This window comes from Natrix helvetica (genome assembly GCF_964273705.1).
Source record: "Natrix helvetica genome assembly, chromosome: 1".
Classification (NCBI taxonomy): Eukaryota; Metazoa; Chordata; class Lepidosauria; order Squamata; family Natricidae; genus Natrix; species Natrix helvetica.
Genome location: NC_138548.1, coordinates 866359 through 884725, shown reverse-complemented (window position 1 = coordinate 884725; position 18367 = coordinate 866359). Strand labels below are relative to the sequence as shown.

The 18367-nt window shown below is 55.1% G+C and overlaps 1 protein-coding gene across 2 annotated transcripts; it reads left to right on the top strand.

Annotated features, from left to right (window-relative positions):
- Window positions 1–2057: 2057 nt before the first annotated feature.
- On the top strand, window positions 2058–16934 carry KANK3 (KN motif and ankyrin repeat domains 3). 2 transcript variants are annotated; one of them, XM_081938160.1, is made up of 11 exons: window positions 2058–2248; window positions 6820–6912; window positions 9178–10965; window positions 11501–11603; window positions 12108–12383; window positions 12635–12725; window positions 13256–13475; window positions 14326–14468; window positions 14606–14806; window positions 14975–15066; window positions 16406–16934. In XM_081938160.1, the coding sequence occupies exons 2-11, from the start codon at window positions 6876–6878 to the stop codon at window positions 16416–16418; spliced, it is 2964 nt and encodes a 987-aa protein (XP_081794286.1). In that variant the 5' UTR covers window positions 2058–2248; window positions 6820–6875; the 3' UTR covers window positions 16419–16934. The 2 variants fall into 2 exon arrangements, with proteins under 2 accessions (XP_081794286.1, XP_081794287.1); XM_081938161.1 differs by lacking the exon at window positions 6820–6912.
- The last annotated feature ends 1433 nt before the right edge of the window (window positions 16935–18367 follow it).

Genomic DNA, 18367 nt, shown 5'->3' with positions numbered 1-18367 from the left:
AAATATTATCCAGAATGAAATTATTCCGTTTTGTGTTAATTTCTTTTCCTGGATCAGAGAAAAGTTATTTTACCGTACTTGCTATTCCCAACCGCAGCCAGTTAGAAGTCTTTCAACCCCTATTGCAAGTGAACAAGACAAAGAGGGTGGAAGGGGTTTGGGAGGTCTTCTAGACCAGCAGGCACCAACTGGTGGTCCATGGACCAATGATGGTCCACGAGAAAATTTTGGTAGTCCGCAGAAAAATTATTTGCATTTTTTAATATTGCATTAAATCAGGGGTCCTCCAACTATGGCCCCTGGGACGGATACGTGCGATGGACGCTTGTGTTGCTGCAGAGAGTCTCGCCCTTGGGAGTCTTTTTGTGTGGATCGGAGGGGGGCAGAAATTCCGACTTGGGGTCTGCTTCGGCCTCCTGGTGGGGGGCTTTGGGCGAAGCCTGGAGGGAAGCACCTCTGGTGGTGAAGAGCCGGAGGGCCTCGTTCCAGTGGGACTGTTATCATGGCCTGGAACTGGCTGACCATCTCAGCCTGCTGAGGCTCCAGGTGCCGGTACCGGGCCTTGCACTCCTACAGGTCTTCCCTCTGCTTGGAAAGCCTATGCTCCTAGTCCTCAGTGAGGTGCTTCTGCTGAGCCTCCTTCTCGGTCAGATCCAATTTGAACTGAGCCGTTTTGCCCACTCTTTCTCCTGGGGGCTGCTTAGCTCCAGCAACGGCTTCCTGTTGGGGCCCTAAAGAGCCCGGGGGGGGCAGGCGAGGAGTGGCGAGGAGAGGCTGGCAAGGTGCCCCTTGACATGATTGACATTTAATTAACCAAGCCCACCCAGTCACATGACCACCTTGCCACGCCCACCCAGCTGGTCATTAGGCAGATCACATGAATGGTCCATGGGATTTTAAATGATGAATTTAGTGGTCCCTGAGGACTAGGTTGGTGACCCATGACCTAGTCCAACCCTCTGCCCCGGGCAGGAATTTGGAGTGACCCAGCCGATGGTCACCCAACCGTCTTCCTGAAAACTTCCTGTCTCCAGACTGAAGGCCTCTCTCGGCCTCTGGGAACGCCTCCTTGCTTTGAGACGTGCAAAGTTCTTGGAACTCTGACTTCCACAGTCTTGTCCCTGGGACCCAAAGGGGCTTTTTCCAGAGGCAACTGGACTTTCTGGTTTTTCCTTGAAGACGTTTCGCTTCTCCTCCAAGGAGCTTCTTCAGCTCTGGCTGGATGGTGAGGAAGGGAAGGATTGATACTCCTTGCAGACAGCTGGTCATTTGCATCCTTTTAGAGGGTCGTTGAGGCCACATGGAGGCTTACCTGTGTCCTCAGGGTCACCTGAGTGTGCAAATGGGTGTGGAGCCTTCTTGGAACTGCTGATGACATCATCTATCTCCAGTCTGCAACGTGGTCCTTTCAGCAGTTCCAAGAAGGCTCCACTCCCACTCCTCTTTAGCCAGGTCCAAGAGATTTCTCAGCAGGCGTGTCCCCATTTGGCAGTTCTAGTGTTTTCTGAATCAGAAGAGAGCTGGAAGGGGCCTTGGAGGTCTTCTAGTCCAGCCCCCTGCTCAAGCAGGAGACCCCCTACACCAGCAGGTTCAAAAGGCTGTCTAGCCTCTTCTTAAGGCCCATGATTTCTGGTGGCAAGCAGTTCCACTGGTTGATTGTCCTCCCTGAAGTTTCACTCTGGGCCAGGATAAGTTCGGAACTGAGATGCTTCTCCCCCCCCCCCAATTGAACCCCCAAGCTCTTCTCTAGCCCAGAAAGTTGCTGGTACACCCCCCCCCCGCCGGCAGAAGCCATCAGCCCACTCGGGGGTCGGTGGGACTTCGGGGACACGACCCCTCCCCGCGTGTCTCTTGCACCCTCAGCCCACCCTAAGGGGCCAGGCGGGCCCACGCAGGGGGAGCGGAGACCCCGGAGGGTGCGGGAAGAGAAGCGCGGGGCTCCCCCACCACCACCCACCACCTCCGCTCTGCCCCGGGCGGGCTCCGGGGAGGGCGAAAGGCGGACCACTCCCCGATCCGAGGGTCCCTCCCCCGCCCGCCCCGGGCCAGCTCCAGATGGGAAGCGGCGCGGCTCCGCTCGGAAAACGCTGGAGCGCATCCCTCGGCCCTGACTCACGCAAGGCTCCCGCCAGAAGGGAAGGGGCGCGCCCGCCCGCCGCCTTCCCTCGCTCGCCCGCAGCCGGAGCTGCTCGCGGGGCGCCGGCCGAAGGGGAGCCCGCCGCCCTCCGGAGCGGAGCCCAGCGCGCAGGCAAGTCGAGTGGGTGGCAGATGGGCAGGGAAGGGCAGCCCGATTCCACCCACCCCACCCCACCGCCAAGCCCAGCCCAGCCAGAGGAACTCTGCACATGCTCTAGGGCGGGGAAAGAGGAAGGGGCGCTGGAGAGCCTGCGGGGAAGGCGGGCAGAAAAGAGAGAATCTGGAAGAAGGGCCTTTGCCCGAGTCCCCAGGGAGAGTTGGGGCAATTTGACGCACTTTCCACTTGTCTCCAGGGAGCCAAAGGACAAATCAAGCTGCTAGTCCTCAGGACACCTGTCGGCACCCGGGAAAGAGGAGAAAGGGTCCGCGTGAGGGGCGGAGGGGTCTCCCAATATTAGTCCTGGACCTTCTCAGACAGAGAGACAGAGAGGAGAAGCCCAGTTGCTCGCGAGTAGCCCGGCCCCCAATTCAAAAGCTGGCTTGCAATTGGGGGGGGGGACTTGCGGGAGGGGCGAGGGGGGCGTCTGGCCAAGGCTCGGACCCCGGGTGGGTCACCTGCTAACCGGAGAGCCGCGGGGCTGTTGAGAAACTTGGCAGAACCAGCCAGGACCCCCCCCCCCACGTTTGTCTTGGCGGGGTGAGGGGGGGTCCTTTTATGCCCCCCCCCCAGAGGGGACCGCTTCGAATCACGAGTCCGGCGACGCTTTTCCAACTTTCGCTTTCAGGGCGAGGTTTGTAGGGGGGGCAATTGCCCCCCCCCCTCCGTTGTGTTCGCGAGGATTGTCTGACTCACAACTGCGGACTGCCCCAAATTTGGAAGCGCTTTCCTGCGTCCCGTCCTGGAAAGGAGGAGGAGGAGGGCTCCAAGTTCCGCGCTGCACGCGTGTGTGTGTGTGAGAGTGTGAGTGAGTGTGTTAGTGTCAGTGTGAGTGTGTGTGCGTGCGTGCGTTGCGTGTGTCCTTTGGAGCAGTTGGCATTTCCTCGGCCGTTTCCTGCCTTTGAATAGGGGTTCTTTGAAGGCAGGAGGGGGGGCGCGGGGGAGGCTTCCGCTGCCTTCGCTCCCCCATCCGCCCCTCCTTCCTCCGGCCGCTTCTCCTGGGGCGCTGCCTGGTCATCCTGGCATGGACCTGCTCAGCTCTGCCCCGGCCACTCCTGGCAGCAGCTGAGCGCCAGGCAGCCCTGAAACCCCCCCTCCAGCTGTTTCACCCGGCAGGTCCCTCTGGACATCTGCAGCGGCTGCCCCTGCTGAGCACCAACTGAATCTTTTCTATTAATAGGAATGAAACAATGCAATATTAATATAAGTATAATATAATATATTTATAAGTATAATATAATATAATGTATAGTATAGTATTGTCATGTCGTCATATATCATTCATGTGTGTTTCTGTGTGTGTTATGTCAAAGCACCTGGTGTGCCCAAATACAATACAATACAATAGCAGAGTTGGAAGGGACCTTGGAGGTCTTCTAGTCCAACCCCCTTCCAGACAAATGGCTATCCAACATCTTCTTAAAGACTTCCAGTGTTGGGGCATTCACAACTTCTGGAGGCAACTTCTGTTCCACTGATTAATTGTTCTCACTGTCAGGAAGTTTCTCCTCAGTTCTAAGTTGCTTCTCTCCTTTATTAGTTTCTACCCATTGCTTCTTGTTCTACCCTCAGGTGCTTTGGAGAATAGCTTGACTCCTTCTTCTTTGGGGCAGCCCCTGAGATATTGGAACAATGCTATCATGTCTCCCCTGGTCCTTCTTCCTCTTAAGCTAAACATACCCAGTTCCTGCAACCGTTCTTCATATGTTTTAGTCTCCAGTCCCCTAATCCTCTTTGTTGCTCTTCTCTGCACTCTTTCTAGAGTCTCCACATCTTTTTTACATCGTGGCGACCAGAACTGAATGCAGTATTCCAAGTGTGGCCTTACCAAGGCCTTATAAAGTGGAATTAACCCTTCACGTGATCTTGATTCTATCCCTCTGTTGATGCAGCCTAGAACTGTGTTGGCTTTTTTGGCAGCTGCTGCACACGGCTGGCTCCTATTTCAATGGTTGTCCACTAGGACTCCAAGATCCCTTTCACAGTTACTACTATTGAGGAAGGTACCACCTATACTGTACCTGTGCATTTCGTTCTTGTTGCCTAAATGTAGAACCTTACTCTTTTCAACATTGAATTTCATTTTATTAGATAGTGCCCAATGTTCAAGTTTGTCAAGATCCTTCTGTATCTTAAGCCTATCTTCTGGAGTGTTGGCTATTCCTGCCAGCTTGGTGTCATCTGCAAATTTGATGAGTTCCCCATTTATTCCCTCATCCAAATCATTGATGAAGATGTTGAAGAGTACTGGGCCTAAAACAGAGCCTTGGGGTACTCCACTGCATACTTCCCTCCATGTAGATGCAGTTCCATTGAGGACTACACGTTGAGTGCGGTTGGTCGGCCAGTTACGAATCCATCTGGTGGTGATGCTGTCCAACCCATATTCTTCTACTTTATCTAGTAGTAGGTTATGGTCTACCTTATCAAATGCCTTACTGAAGTCCAAGTAAACTATATCAACGTCATTCCTCTGGTCCACTAATTTTGTCACTTTGTCAAAGAATGCAATAAGATTAGTCTGGCATGATCTGTTTTTGACAAATCCATGTTGGCTTTTGGCTATTACTTTGTTTGCTTCTAGGTGTTCGCAAATTCGTTGCTTGATTATTTTTTCCAGAATCTTTCCTGGTATTGAGGTCAGGCTGATAGGTCTGTAGTTTCCTGGATCTAATTTTTTCCCTTTTTTGAAGATGGGAACCACATCAGCTCTTTTCCAGTCCTCTGGTAGTTCCCAGGTGCTCCAGGATCTCTGAAAGATATAATTCAGTGGTTCTGAGATCTCGTCTGCTAGTTCCTTCAGAACTCGGGGGTGTAATCCATCCGGTCCTGGTGATTTGAACTCATCTAGGGTAGACAGGTGCTCACTTACCATTTTCTTCCCTATTTCAATTTGTGTTCCTAATTTTGTGGTGCTGCTTTTGATAGGTTGGACTGTTTTATCCCTTTGTGTAAAGACAGATGCAAAACATGAGTTAAATAGTTCTGCTTTCTCCCTGTTGCTTGTCACCTTCTTGCCACTTTCTCCTAGCAACGGACCAATTGTTTCCTTAACTTTTTTCTTGTTTTTAACATGTTGGAAGAAGCTTTTTTTGTTATTTTTTACTTTTGTGGCAAGCCTTTCTTCATTGTGAGCCTTAGCTTTCCTCACTTCATCTTTACATGCTCGGGCTGTTTGCTGACATTCTGCCTTAGTTATGTCCCCCCCCCCTTTCCACTTTTTGTACTTATCTTTTTTGTCTTTCAATTTGTCTTTCAAAATATGGGAGGGAGCATACTGCTTCCCTTTTGCCTTTCAGCTGCACCCTAGGAGCCTTCCAGGTAGAAAATCCATTTTTGTTTTGCATTTGTGCTGATAAAGGAAGAGTAGTATAGATCTATTTCAATGTGTGTGTGTTTGTGTGTGTGTGTGTGTTACAACCCCTGGTATGCCCATATATGGGAGGGAACTCACTACTACCCCTTTCTGTCTATCGATTCACTGCAGGAGACCATCCAGGCAGAAAACCATATTTTTAATGTTGCATTTTTATATTTGTTTGTATTTGTGCTGATAAATAAATAAAGGGAGGCTAGTATAGATCTATTTCAAGCTATTTGTGGAAATAAATAGTGGAACAGCTTGCCTCCAGAAGTTGTGAATGCCCCAACACTGGAAGTCTTTAAGAAGATGTTGGATAGCCATTTGTCTGGAACGGTATAGGGTTTCCTGCCTAGGCAGGGGGTTGGACTAGAAGACCTCCAAGGTCCCTTCCAACTCTACTATTGTATTATTGTATTATTTAGCTCTCATCAGCTAGCCATACCCTTACTGGGATTTGGGCATATTTGGGCATACCAGGGGTTGTAATACAAATACATACCTATTTCCCTGGCTCAGCTGATAAGGAGGAGACCCTGTGGCTTAGTGGCTAAGACATCTGCCTAATATGTAATACAGCCCAGGTTCAAATCCCAGTAAGGGTATGACTAGCTGATGAGAGCTAAATAGCTTGAAATAGATCTATACTAGTCTCCCTTTATTTATTTATCAGCACAAATACAACATATATATATCCAAAGTCCCTGTTGAGGCTTGTTCAATCCACCTTGGCCACTTCCCCTCCCCCACCTTCCCTCCTTTTCTGTCGGGGGGGGGGAGCATGTGCACTGAATTATGGCTGCACATAAATTGCACATCTGGCACACGGTAACAAAAAGGTTAGCCACCAGTAGTGCAGGGTCTCCTGCCTGAGCAGGGGGTTGGACTAGAAGACCTCTGAGGTCCCTTCCAGGTCTGCCATTCTGTTATTCAAACCCTCTGGGTCTCCTCTGCAGACTCGGTGGGGCTGACGACTCCTATTCAGCTGCTGATCAGCCCCACATCCTCATTTTCCCGTCTCTGGTGCTGGGATCAACAGAATCCTTGCCCTCAACGGAACCACCGTGATTCGGCCCAGATTTACGGTCATAAAACATGCCGGTCATTAAGCAGGTTGTCACGCGACCAACCCCATTTTTCCAACTCCGGTGTTCTTTCTCTGCAGGCTGACCCCTCCCTCCCTTGGGGAGAGCTGGGCTTTGGGGGACCCCGGAAGCAGGAATGGCCCGGGTGCCACACCTGGACCACGGCTCCACAGGTAACGAGGGAGGGCAGGTGGTGAACATGAAAGTTTCAAAAGGGAAAAAACGTGGAATCTGGCAATAATGGGCAGTCCTTGGAGGGAGGTGCCCTGTAAAGAGGGGGGAGGGCTTTGCCAGATGCTTTAGAATTAGAATAGCAGAGTTGGAAGGGACCTTGGAGGTCTTCTAGTCCAACCCCCTGCCTAGGCAGGAAACCCTATACCGTTTCAGACAGATGGCTATCCAACATCTTCTTAAAGACTTCCAGTGTTGGAGCATTTTAAACTTCTGGAGGCAAATTCTGTTCCACTGATTAATTGTTCTAACTGTCAGGACGTTTCTCCTCAGTTCTAGGTTGCTTCTCTCCTTGGTTAGTTTCCACCCATTGCTTCTACTCCTGCCCTCAGGTGCCTTGGAGAATAGCTTGACTCCCTCTTCTTTGGGGCAGCCCCTGAGGTATCAGAAGACTGCTACCTTTTCATGAGACTAGACCTACCCAGTTCTAGCAACCGTTCTTTATACGTGTTTATCCTCCCCTGCTTTGCCTGGGCTCGGCCACCCGGAAGGGGAATGGGCAGGTGGGCAGCAGCCGAGGGCCGGACTTTGGCCTCCCTGGCCCCAGTCATGTCCCTGACAAGGGCTGCTCCAAGGCTCTCTCCTGCAGACGCCTCCGCCAGGCAGAGCAGGGTCTGGGTTTTGGCCTCTCAAGGGCATGGAGGGCTTGTGCATCTGACAGGGCCAGCCAGGTGTTCCAGCCATCCCTTGGGCTGAAGGACTGGTTCTTCCTCTAAAATGGTATGTGGGGAAGAGAGAGGGAGAGAAAGAGGAGGGAGGGAGGGGGAAGAGAGGGAGGAAAGGAAGGAAGGAAAGAAGGAAGAAAGAATGAAGAAAAGAAGGGAGGAGGAAAGGAAGGAAGGGAAAGAGGGAGGAAAGGAAGGAAGGAAGGAAGGAAAGGAAGAAGGAAGGAAGGAAGGAAAGGAGGTAGGATGAGAGAAGGAAGGAAGTAAAAGAGGGAGGAAAGAGGAAGGGAGGGAGAGAGGAAGGGAGACTCCCTAAGTGTTAAAAAGAGAGTGCTTTGTACTTTCAACTTGGGAGGTAGCCTTAGGATAAAGTGAAATTGGCTCAGGGGGTTGGTGTTTCCTGCCTGCTCTACCTGGGAAAGCTGACATCGTCTCCAACCAAGCAGGTGAGGGGGAGGGGAGGGGGTCCCAAAAGGGAAGAGGGCCGGGGGAGCCGTGTGATGGACCCTCTTTCTCCGGGTAGTGTGAAAAGAGGGTGGGGCTTTCATCACATCTTGATTTTCTTGGCTAACCCCAGATGACCGAGGGTCTCCTCCTGCCTGAGCAGGGGGCTGGACTAGAAGACCTCCAAGGTCCCTTCCTATTCTACCCTGATGTGCCTGAGCCTACCTGCATTGTAGGACATCATCCCAGCCGTTCAGAACTTTCTTGCCTTTGTCTAAAGGACGGTTCAAAGAGGAGCCCGGGTTCGGTTGGTGGTGAGAACCGGCCTCTGAGGGGGCCCAGGCCTCTTGGCCGGCCGTGCAGATTCTGGGACCCCCACCCTTCCACCTGCAGGACAGCCGTTGAAGCAGCCTGGGTCCGAGCTTGGGGTTCCAGGAACTCCCCAAAAGAGCTGTGAGGGAGCAAAGAACACAGAATAATACAGTTGGAAGGGACCTTGGAGGTCTCCTAGTCCAACCCCTCGCTTGAGCATACACAGGAGACCCTACACCCGTGATGGAGAACCTATGACACGCGTGACACAGGTGGCATGAGGAGCCATCTCTGAGGACACAAGAGCCGTCGCCCTGGGTCAGCTGCAGAGCGCCAGCCTACTGAATTTCAGCCTTCGAAGGGCCTCCAGAGGGCCGTTCTCGCCCGTCCCCAGCAGGACAGCCTCCGAAGGGGGGGAGGGCGAAACACGGGCCTGCCAGGCCTACCGGAAGTTCAGAAACGGGCTGTTTCCAGTTTAAGGGGGGCCACGGGGGGGGGGCTTTTCACCCTCCCCAGCCTTCAGGAGGGCGGGGGGGTTCATGTGCGCATGTGCGGGAAGGGCAGCAAGGGGGGGCGTGCATGCGTGGGGGGGGCCTGCAGGGGAATTGAATTATGGGTGTGCGCTTTCAGCACCCTAGCCAAGAAAGGCGGCCATGGCTGCCCTATACTGTCTCAGGTAAATGGCTGCCTCGTCTCTTTGTGAAGGTCATCCAGAGTCCTTCCATGACAGGAGACACAATGCACAGGGACCCCCAAGCATTCACGCTGTCTCCGTTTGGCTTCCAGGTGTGGCTCGTCCTTTCTTGCACCCGGATCAGGAGCAGGGCAGGGAGAAGATGCCTTACTCGGTGGAAACCCCCTACGGCTTCCTGCTGGATCTGGACTTCCTCAAGTATGTGGACGACATCGAGAGGGGCCAGACCCTCCGGAAGCTGCCCCTCCACCGCAAAGTGAAGGGGTTCAAGCAATCCCAGAGTGCCCCCCGCAGCCCAATGGGGGGCTGGGCTTCTACCGAGTCCCTGTCCTCCACCACCAGCGAGGACGGGAAGCCCCCCTTCTCCCCACGGCCCCGAACGGCTTCCTACGGAACCAAGGACCTCGCCGGCAAAGACGGCTCCTTCCCGACGTCTCCTGCGCCCTCCGCCCAGCGTCTCCCTCCAGAGTCTCGTGAGTCAGTGGGGAGAGGCAGCCGGGTGGAGACCACCTTGCTGGAGACCAGCAGGCGGCTGGAGGAGGCACAGCTGAGTTTGCTGACCGGTGGGGGGCCTGCGGTGCCCAAGAGGACGGGCAGCCCTTCCAAAAACAGCACGTGTCCCCCCAACTCTGCGTCCTCTCTGTCCGGGGACAGCCGGGCTGAGTCCGTGAAGGCAAGCCCCCCTAATTCAGGAAGGAGCACCCCGGTTCCAGCAGTCAGCCCCGCGCACCTCCATCACGTCCGGGAGCAGATGGTGGCTGCCCTTAGACAGCTGAAGGAGCTGGAGGAGCAGGTGAAGGTGATCCCCCTCCTGGAGGAGCAGATCTGCCAGCTGAAGCGGGAGAAGGAGCAGCTGGTGGCTGGCTTGGGGGAGAAGGGGGAGGTTGAAGTCGATGAGTCGGGGGTCTTCCGCTTCCCCCCAAGAGAAGCCCTCAAAGATGGGGCTGCTTGTCTGGACAGAGGAGGGTCCCAGCTTGAGAGCGAGGGAGAGACGACCAAAGGAAGGACAAGTAAGATTGCAGAGCTGAAGAAACTGACCGAGCGGCTGACCGGTCCAGAGAGGGCTGGGAAGAGCAGAGGAGGGGGGCGGCCCTCAAGAGCAGAGCAGCCCAGCCAGAGGTCCGTCGGAGTCGGAGAGGAGGTAGACATGAGTGACATCGTTTGCTACTACCGGAGCCAAAGGCCGTGCCGGGAAGTGGCCGTTGGGTGCGAGACGGAGACCTCCGAGGCAGAGGTGTGGGTGATGGAGTCCTTCCTTGGGGTCTCGTCAGCCGCAGAGGAGGAGATGCAGCTGGTGCAGCAGAGAGTCCAGCATCAACAGGCCGTCATTGCCATGCTGGAGGGGAACCTCAAGGCGGCCACCGAGGAACTGGAGTTGTTGAGGGTAGAGGTTTGCTCCCGCAGGCCAGGCAGCCTAGTCAGCCAAGCGACCTTGGCCTGTCCGGAGATGGCTGAAGCCTGCGTGGAGGCCGTGACGTCCACCCGGTGCCAGGCTGTGGGCAGCCACGTTGAAACGGTGGAGGTCGGCGTCCAGAGCTTTCTGCAAGTGTCCCACGTAGGAGTTGGTTGCAACTTGCAAGGAGAATCGAATGCAGAAGCAAAGCTGGCCAAGGACTCACAACGGAAAGCGTCACCGATCCCCCTGGGGACGGAGCAAGAGGGCCAGAAAGGGCACCTCGAACCCACAGTGGCAACGCCTCATCATGGCACAGCTGGGGAGGGGTCCGGGTCAGAAGATGCCCGTGGCAAGGAAGGGACACCAGTCCAGCTGGCCTTGAAGTCCACAGAGGGTGAACTGGATACTGGCCCATCTTTGCCCCTGGGAATGGGTGGCAAGCGCAGCCATGAGCCAAGTGGAGCAGAGGGGGTCTCGGGGACTGGTGAGTGCCACCGTCACATGCAGCACACAAGGTCCAAGCTGAACCCCCCCACCCCCACCCTGCCCTCCGTCAGTCGGGGCTCTCGTAAGACCCACGTTCACAGATTGAAATGACTTCTCTAAATTTTCTTGCTGCCCCTGAAAATGTAGAGAAACTTTCCCCCAAACCCACCCTACACACACAGACACACACACACACACGGCCCCAGCTGCATTTGTAATTCAAGCAGTGCCGTGTTTCCCCCAAAATAAGACCCAGGATGATTTGTCAGGTTGCTCATAAGCTCTATCTATCCCAAAAATAAAACCCAGTTAAGATCGTCAGCCAGGTGGGCAAGTTTAGTTCCGTATTTCCCTGAAAATAAGACCTTCCCAGAGAATACGCCCTAATGAGACTTTTGGAGCAAACATTAATAGAAGACCCCGTCTTATTTTGGGGGGAAGCAGGGTACCCGTAAAGGCAGGGTATCAATGCAGTAATGACATCATGGTGATGAGGGGTCCTCTCCTCCCCCTCCCCTCCCCTCCCCCTGCAGGTGCTCTGAAGTCCATCATGAAGCGGCTGGACAGCCCGGCCAAAGCAGAGCCGGGGGCCGGTGGGAAGAAGACCCTCCAGTTTGTGGGCCTCCTGAATGGCGAGTACGGACCCCTCCTCTCCTTTGGTGGGAGAAAAAGCCGAGGGGTGGACGGGCTGCAGGGCCCCACACAGCCTGGAGGGAGGGGGAGGATGTGGCTGACGGTCCCCTGGCTCAACTCCTTGGAAGCTTGGTCTCAGCCACTGGGGCTTCCTGCCCCTTTCGATCTAGCCTCCATGACCAGAGGCAGTCTACCCCCAGACGCCGGCGCTTGCAGAAGCCTGATCCGGAAGACACGCTTGGGTCCTTCGGGGAGGAGTGGGAGGCACCGGAGGGGCAGGGCTGGATAGAAACCAGGCCTAGGAAGAAACCCCTGGGCTGTTCAGGGTCAGCTGGCAAGAGAGGAGGGGGCTTTGGCCTCCCCATCTTGCTTGTGGGGCTCTGTTGGGGGTCTTGATAAGATGGCAGAGGGGTGGACAAGGTGGGTCAGAAGGGCAGCTATGAGCCTTGGGCCATGGCAGGTATCCAAGGGACCCTGGCCCTCCTCTGACGCCCCCTCTTATGGCAGGTATGAGAGCACCTCTAGTGAGGAGGAGGAGGAGGAGGAGGAGGAGGAGGAGGAGGAGGAGGAGGAGGAGGAGGAGGAGGAAGAGGAGGGATCTCCCCACAGCGAGACCGTCGGTGTCTGGGAGGGCGATCTTGCTGCCAGCCCAAATGTCAGTGACAGCAGTGAGGATGAGGAAGGGAGTCCGGGCACCGAGGAAGGCCCAGGCCACCCAAGGCTGGGCCCTGATCCTGAAGATGCTGCTGGACATGAAGGAGCAACTCCCAAGGTCAAGGAGAGGTAAGAGTGGTGAAGGGCCCTCAAGCCATAGGGTCTCGTGCCTAACCGGGGTTGGACTAGAAGACCTCCAAGGTCCCTTCTAACTCTGCTGTTCTAGGATTCTTCCAGACCTTCCCTGCAGGGAATGGTCTGGAGTTTCCCACCCTCACCAATTCCAGTGAAAACGTGTCCATCTTGAGATGCCGGGCCAGATGCGTTGGGTCCCCCAAAGGGTCCCTCCGCCGGCTGACCCCAATTGGCCTCTCCGGCAGGTTTGAGCTGAGCCCGTGGATGAGAGAGGCCTGCCTGGTGCTGCGGAGCCACCTGGGCCAGGGCAGAGGGGCCCCAAAGAGCAAAGAGCTGGTGAGTAGCCACAGGAGGAGGGGCCCTGGGGGTTGGGGGGAGAGGGCGGAAGGGCTGGCAAAGTCTGGACCCTGTGCCTGGCGGAAGCTGCATTGCGCCCGGTGGGGCATCACATCCTTCAGTGGGGAAATTCCATTTTTTTTACTACCGGTTCGGTGGGCGTGGCTTGGTGGGCGTGGCAGGGGAAGGATACTGCAAAATCCCCATTCCCTCCCCATCAACTGGGACTCGGGAGGCAGAGAATAGATGGGGGGGGCAGCCAGAGGTGGCATTTGCCGGTTCTCCGAACTACTCAAAATTTCCACTAGAACCTGCTGGATTTCACCTGATTTCACCCTTCCACAAATGAGCTGAATTCATTAATTTTCCCGCTTTTGGGGGGGGCAATTTGGCCACCCCAGGACTGCTTTGGCCCCCAAAGGCTTGCAGGAGTCGCAAGGCTTCCTCCCAGTCTCTGGGTGCAGAGGGAGCTCCTGCCAGGTGGGGGAGCTGAGGGCCATGCTTTGACCTCTGCTCCCCTTGGTCCCCAGCTGTCCAGCAGCAGCCTGGTCCTGCGGGAATGGTTCCGGGTGTCCAGCCAGAAGAGCTCCCGGGCCAGCAAGGTGGGCAAGTACCTGCAGGCCTTGGGCGAACTCTCGCCGGCACTCCTGGCGCACGTCATCAACCTCTCCGACGGCAACGGGAACATGGCGCTCCACTACAGCGTCTCCCACTCCAACTTCGACATCGTCCGGCTCCTCCTGGACACAGGTGACCACCCCCCCTCCCGGCAGGTTCCCCCCTTTCTCAAATCTGCCCTACAAGGGAGGCTCTCTAGAGGCCAGTGGAGAAGATCAGCCCCACACTTCCGACTGGCCCCCTGGAATAGAAGAGCTGGAAGGGACCCTCGAGGTCTTCTAGTCCGGCCCCTTCCTCAGGCAGGAGATCCTTTGGAGGATAGCTTGACTCCCTCTTCTTTGGGGCAGCCCTTCAAATACTGGAAGGCTGCTCTCCTGTCCCCCGTCTCCCCCCCCCCCAGTCCTTCTTTTCTCCAGACTGGCCAAACGCGAATCCTGCAACCGTCCTTCGTATGTTTTGGCCTCCAGGCCTTTGATCCTCTTCGTTGCTCTTCTCTGGACTTTTCTCAAAGTCTCAGCATCCTTTTTGTAGTCTGGTGACCAAAACTGGATTCTGTATTCCAGGTGTGGCCTTACTAAGGCTTTACAAAACAGTACTAAGACTTCGTGCGATTTTGATTCTCTGCCTCTGCTTATACAACCCAGGATCGATTGGCTTTTTTGGCGGCGGCTGCAGCCAAAAATTTAAAGGATCGTCCACCAGGGCTCCCAGGTCCCCCCCACACACACACAGCGACTGTTTTTGAGCCAGTCCCTAAACAGACGGGACCTGATGAAGCCTCTCTCTCCCCCCTCCCCTCAGAGAAAGCCCCTTCCCACCGGTCCCACCTGAACGATTCCCAGTTACTTTGGGAGCATCTCTCGCCTTCCCCGAACGTGGTGCCCCCCGTGGACCATCGGAGACCAGAAAGGACACTCAGGGTTGATGGGGGCTTCTCTCCCCTCATGTCCTCACCCCCAATTTCTCCCCCCCCCCAAATAAGGTGTCTGCAACATCAACCACCAGAATAAAGCAGGTTACACAGCCCTCATGTTGGCTGCGCTGGCAACCATGGAGCGGCAGGACGACATGGCCACCGTCCGGCGCCTCTTTGACCTGGGCAACGTCAACGCCAAGGCCAGTCAAGTAGGTATCACGGGGGGGGGGGCAAGGCAGCCCCCCCTCTCCCTCTGGGACCGGACGGAGTTCAGTGGGAAGCAGGGCGCTCAGAAGCCCTCTCTCCAGAAGCAAAGCCCTTGAACCCGTTCCCATTGCGGTCGCAGGCCGGCCAGACGGCGCTGATGTTGGCGGTCAGCCACGGGAGGCAAGAGATGGTCGAGGCCCTCCTGGCATGCGGGGCAGACGTCAACCTGCAGGACGAGGAGGGCTCCACTGCGCTCATGTGCGCCTGCGAGCACGGCCGGGCGGAAACCGTGCAGCTGCTTCTGGCGCAGCCGGCCTGTGACGCCTCCATCGCCGACAATGTAAGTCGCTGCCTCCGGCTGGGCCATTGTCCCAAGCTGCTAGTCCTCAGCATGGCAACGTTCCCACAGGAGGCTCACCCCAAACCGAACAAACTCTTATTCTTTATATATACCAATTTGGAATCTAACTTGCCCTCCAGCCGCCACTTTCTTAACTCTCTCTTACAGGACGGCAACGATGCTGTGGCCATCGCCCTGGAGGCCGGACATGACCACCTGGCAGCTCTGATATCTGCACACCTCACACAGTCCACAGACAGGTGAGGGCATCCCCTTAGCAGAGTCCCCCCCACCAGCCAGCCGTCCCCCCCCCTCGCTTTCTCTGGAACGAAGACTTGTCACCTGTTAGATCCCAGAGGGGCTTTTTCTTCAGGAGGCATCTGGGCTTTTTTTCTTTGAAGACTTTTCACTCCTCATTGAAGCAGCTTCTTCAGCTCTGACTGGAGGGGAGGGAGTGGGAGGATTGGTGGTCATTTGCATCCTTCTAGAGGGTCGCTGAGGCCACCTGGAGGCTTCTCTGGGCCACCTGAGTGGTGCTCCCTGGACTGAGAATCTCCTGGCATTTCGGCTCAGACATTTTGCCAGATGCAAAGTCTTCCAGGGTGGGATTGTGTCGTTTCTGGCCCAGCTCTCAAAATGACGAATTGGATGGATTCTCTTTTGAGGACCAAGCTCACCCCTGCAACCACCACCAACACCACCACCACCCCATCTTCCCAAAGGTGCTTTTTCAAAAGGCAACTGGGCATTGTTTTTCCTTGAAGACATTTCGCTTCTCATCCAAGAAGCTTCTTCAGTTCTGACCAAACGGTGGAGGATTTATTTATTTTTTTGCAATTTTTGTAGTCTGCAGGGTCTTCAAAGAAAAAAACCAGAAAGTTCCAGTTGCCTCCTGAAAAAAGTACCTTTGGGACAACCGTGGTCTGGATGACTGAGAATTGCTGGAGACTTTTCACCTATTAGATCAGGGATGGCTAACCGTTTTGTGGTTGCGTGCCGAAAGCTCCCATAATGCAATGCATGTGTGACACACACACACACACCCCACACACACACACCCTATTTTGGGCCTGGAAAGCCTCCTACACCAACCTGGAAGCCAAGACGTTGGGGGGGGGGGCTCGCATTGCCTTTTGGAGCTCTGTGCAGTGCCCCGTACTGGCTTCCGTCTTCATGCAGTGAGGCTTTCCAGGCCCCAAACGCCCCCCCCCCCCCCACGCATGCATGGCAGAGACGCAAAGACCCGAATGGCTGGCGGGAGGCAGGGGCGTCTGCGCTGGGGAGGGGGCCTGGGGCAACGCCTGCTGTGCCCAGAGAGAGAGCTCTGTGTGCCACAGGTTCACCATCACAGTATTAGATGCTAGTGTGTTGATTGCAACCTGCACAGGGAGCCAGAGCCAATCGCAGAGGCTGGGCCCAAAGGCTTTAGGGAACACCAGCTGTTGGGTTCACCTGACTGAGGAGAGAACTGCATTGAGAGACTCTCCCCTCGTTGGCCAGACAGACTGCAGGCAAAATCAGGGTCCAGGGGGTGCCAGGAAAATAAGAGGGAGGAGAGGGAGGGGCTCCTTCAGCAATCTCTTTGGTCTCTGTTCACAGGACAGGACCGTGACAGAATTCGGCTGTGATCCTGGGCAGGCTTGGTCCTTGAACCATCCCGCCTGCAGCTGCCTTTCCCTGGCCTCAAGGACCCGCAACCAAAGAGGAAGCCCACCCCTCCAGGAGACGCTCCCTGCACCGCCACGAACCCCTCCGTGCAGACATGCTCTGGCCAGCGCTTGGGATCCCTTTGGGGGGGGGAGGCTCGCCCTGGGCAGGCTTCACTACTTTGGGCCACCCACCCGGTCTATCTTACGGCGTCCTTAATCCCACCAACAGGAAGTCATCAGGGAAAAGCACAAAAGCTGTTTTATCGCACAAAGATTTGCCGCGTGCATCTTTCTTGCTCTGCGCACATGGAGAGAAGTTGGAGAGCGGGGACTGGGGACCAAGGCCTCTTCCCAAGGGGGGAGGCATCTGCCAGGCAAATCTCAAAGCGTAATGAAAACTGGGTGGAGTGCTCCACAAGGACTAGAAACTACCTATCCCGATTTTTATCTTGCTAGAATAAAATACCGTAACATTTTTATTCCTGTCTCACGCGATTCCGGCAGATGGTCGAGTCAGACTTGGGAGAAAGAGAGGAGATTGCTAGACGTTTTGGGCAATTCATTCACAGGCCGTTTGGTGTCAAATAATCGTCTTCTTTTTAAAGATGGCTCCGGCCTCATTGAGGCACCGAAAGGAGCCTGGTGGTGACTGGAGCAATTTCCAAATGAACTTAGTTGGAGGGCCTGAAAGGTAACTTTTAACACGTAGACTTGCAATCTGTCGAAGTTACGACAGACACCCCCCCCACACACACACACACACACACAGCCCAAAAAAGGGTACTTATGAGAGACGGTTCCAAAGATCTGACGGCCATGGTGCCACCAACACTTTGCAGTCACATGACCACATTTTGGGGGCTCGGAAACCACATGACGTCAAGTTACGACATTTTTGCTGAAAATGGGCAAAAACAGCAGAGGAAACAACGCTTTCACTGCAGTCTCATTGAATCACGATTTGCTTAAGGACCACCACGTAAAATTGGGTCACATCCATGACTCATGAACATCACAACTTCTCATAAGGGCTTCAATTACAGTGGCAACTGGAGCGCTGCCTGTATTCCACGGAGCAGTCGTGACGAAGTGGCCGTTACAATCCAGCATCCCTGCCATTTCGAGCGGGGGCCCTGCTGGAGGTCAGGTTCGCCCTATACCTCCCCACCAGGTGGATCAGCAAGGACTGTGGCCCCCCCCCCCCCACACCTTGGCTTTCCCGAGAGAGAGAGAGAGACCTGCTGAGCAGGACACTTTGGTGTCACACACGTGATGTGACGCAGCTACGAACGATGGCCCCTTCCTTCCTTCCCGCAATGGTGTCCTTCACAGGTGTCGACAGCTCCGGAGGCTGAAAAGCCAGAACTCCTGGGGAATGTTGAAGGCGCCACTAAGTGGATGTGCTGAAAGTTAGGTGCAAGCGAGTAACTTCCTTTCTGACCAACAAGTGTCATTAAAAGGTAGAGGCATGTTTGTGAGTTGTTAAAATGTTAGTCAGAAAAGCCCCCCCCCCCCCCAAAATGACCCCCTGGTGCTCTCTGGAGCTTGGTCTCTTGCCCAAACTAGGTAACATCATCAGTGCTAGGGAGGAGTGGGGTTTGCTCTCATCGCCCCCACTGACACGGACAGGGCAAGGCACCAGAATACAAACTGAGAGCAAACCCCCCTCCTTACTAGCACAGATGATGTTACCTAGTTGGGTCATGAAATGTCAGCAGGAAAGCTCAGAGAGGACCAGGGAGCCTCTGAGCTGCAAATATTCTCCTTTATTGGTACCAAATGATGCTTTGGGGGCTTCAGACTTATCCTAGCCTGGAAGGGCCAGTCTCCTCATGAATCCTGCTCAGCCGAGGCCTGTTGCCAGGCAACGCAACAGCTGTGCAAAGGGAGCACCCAGATGTGGCAAGGACTC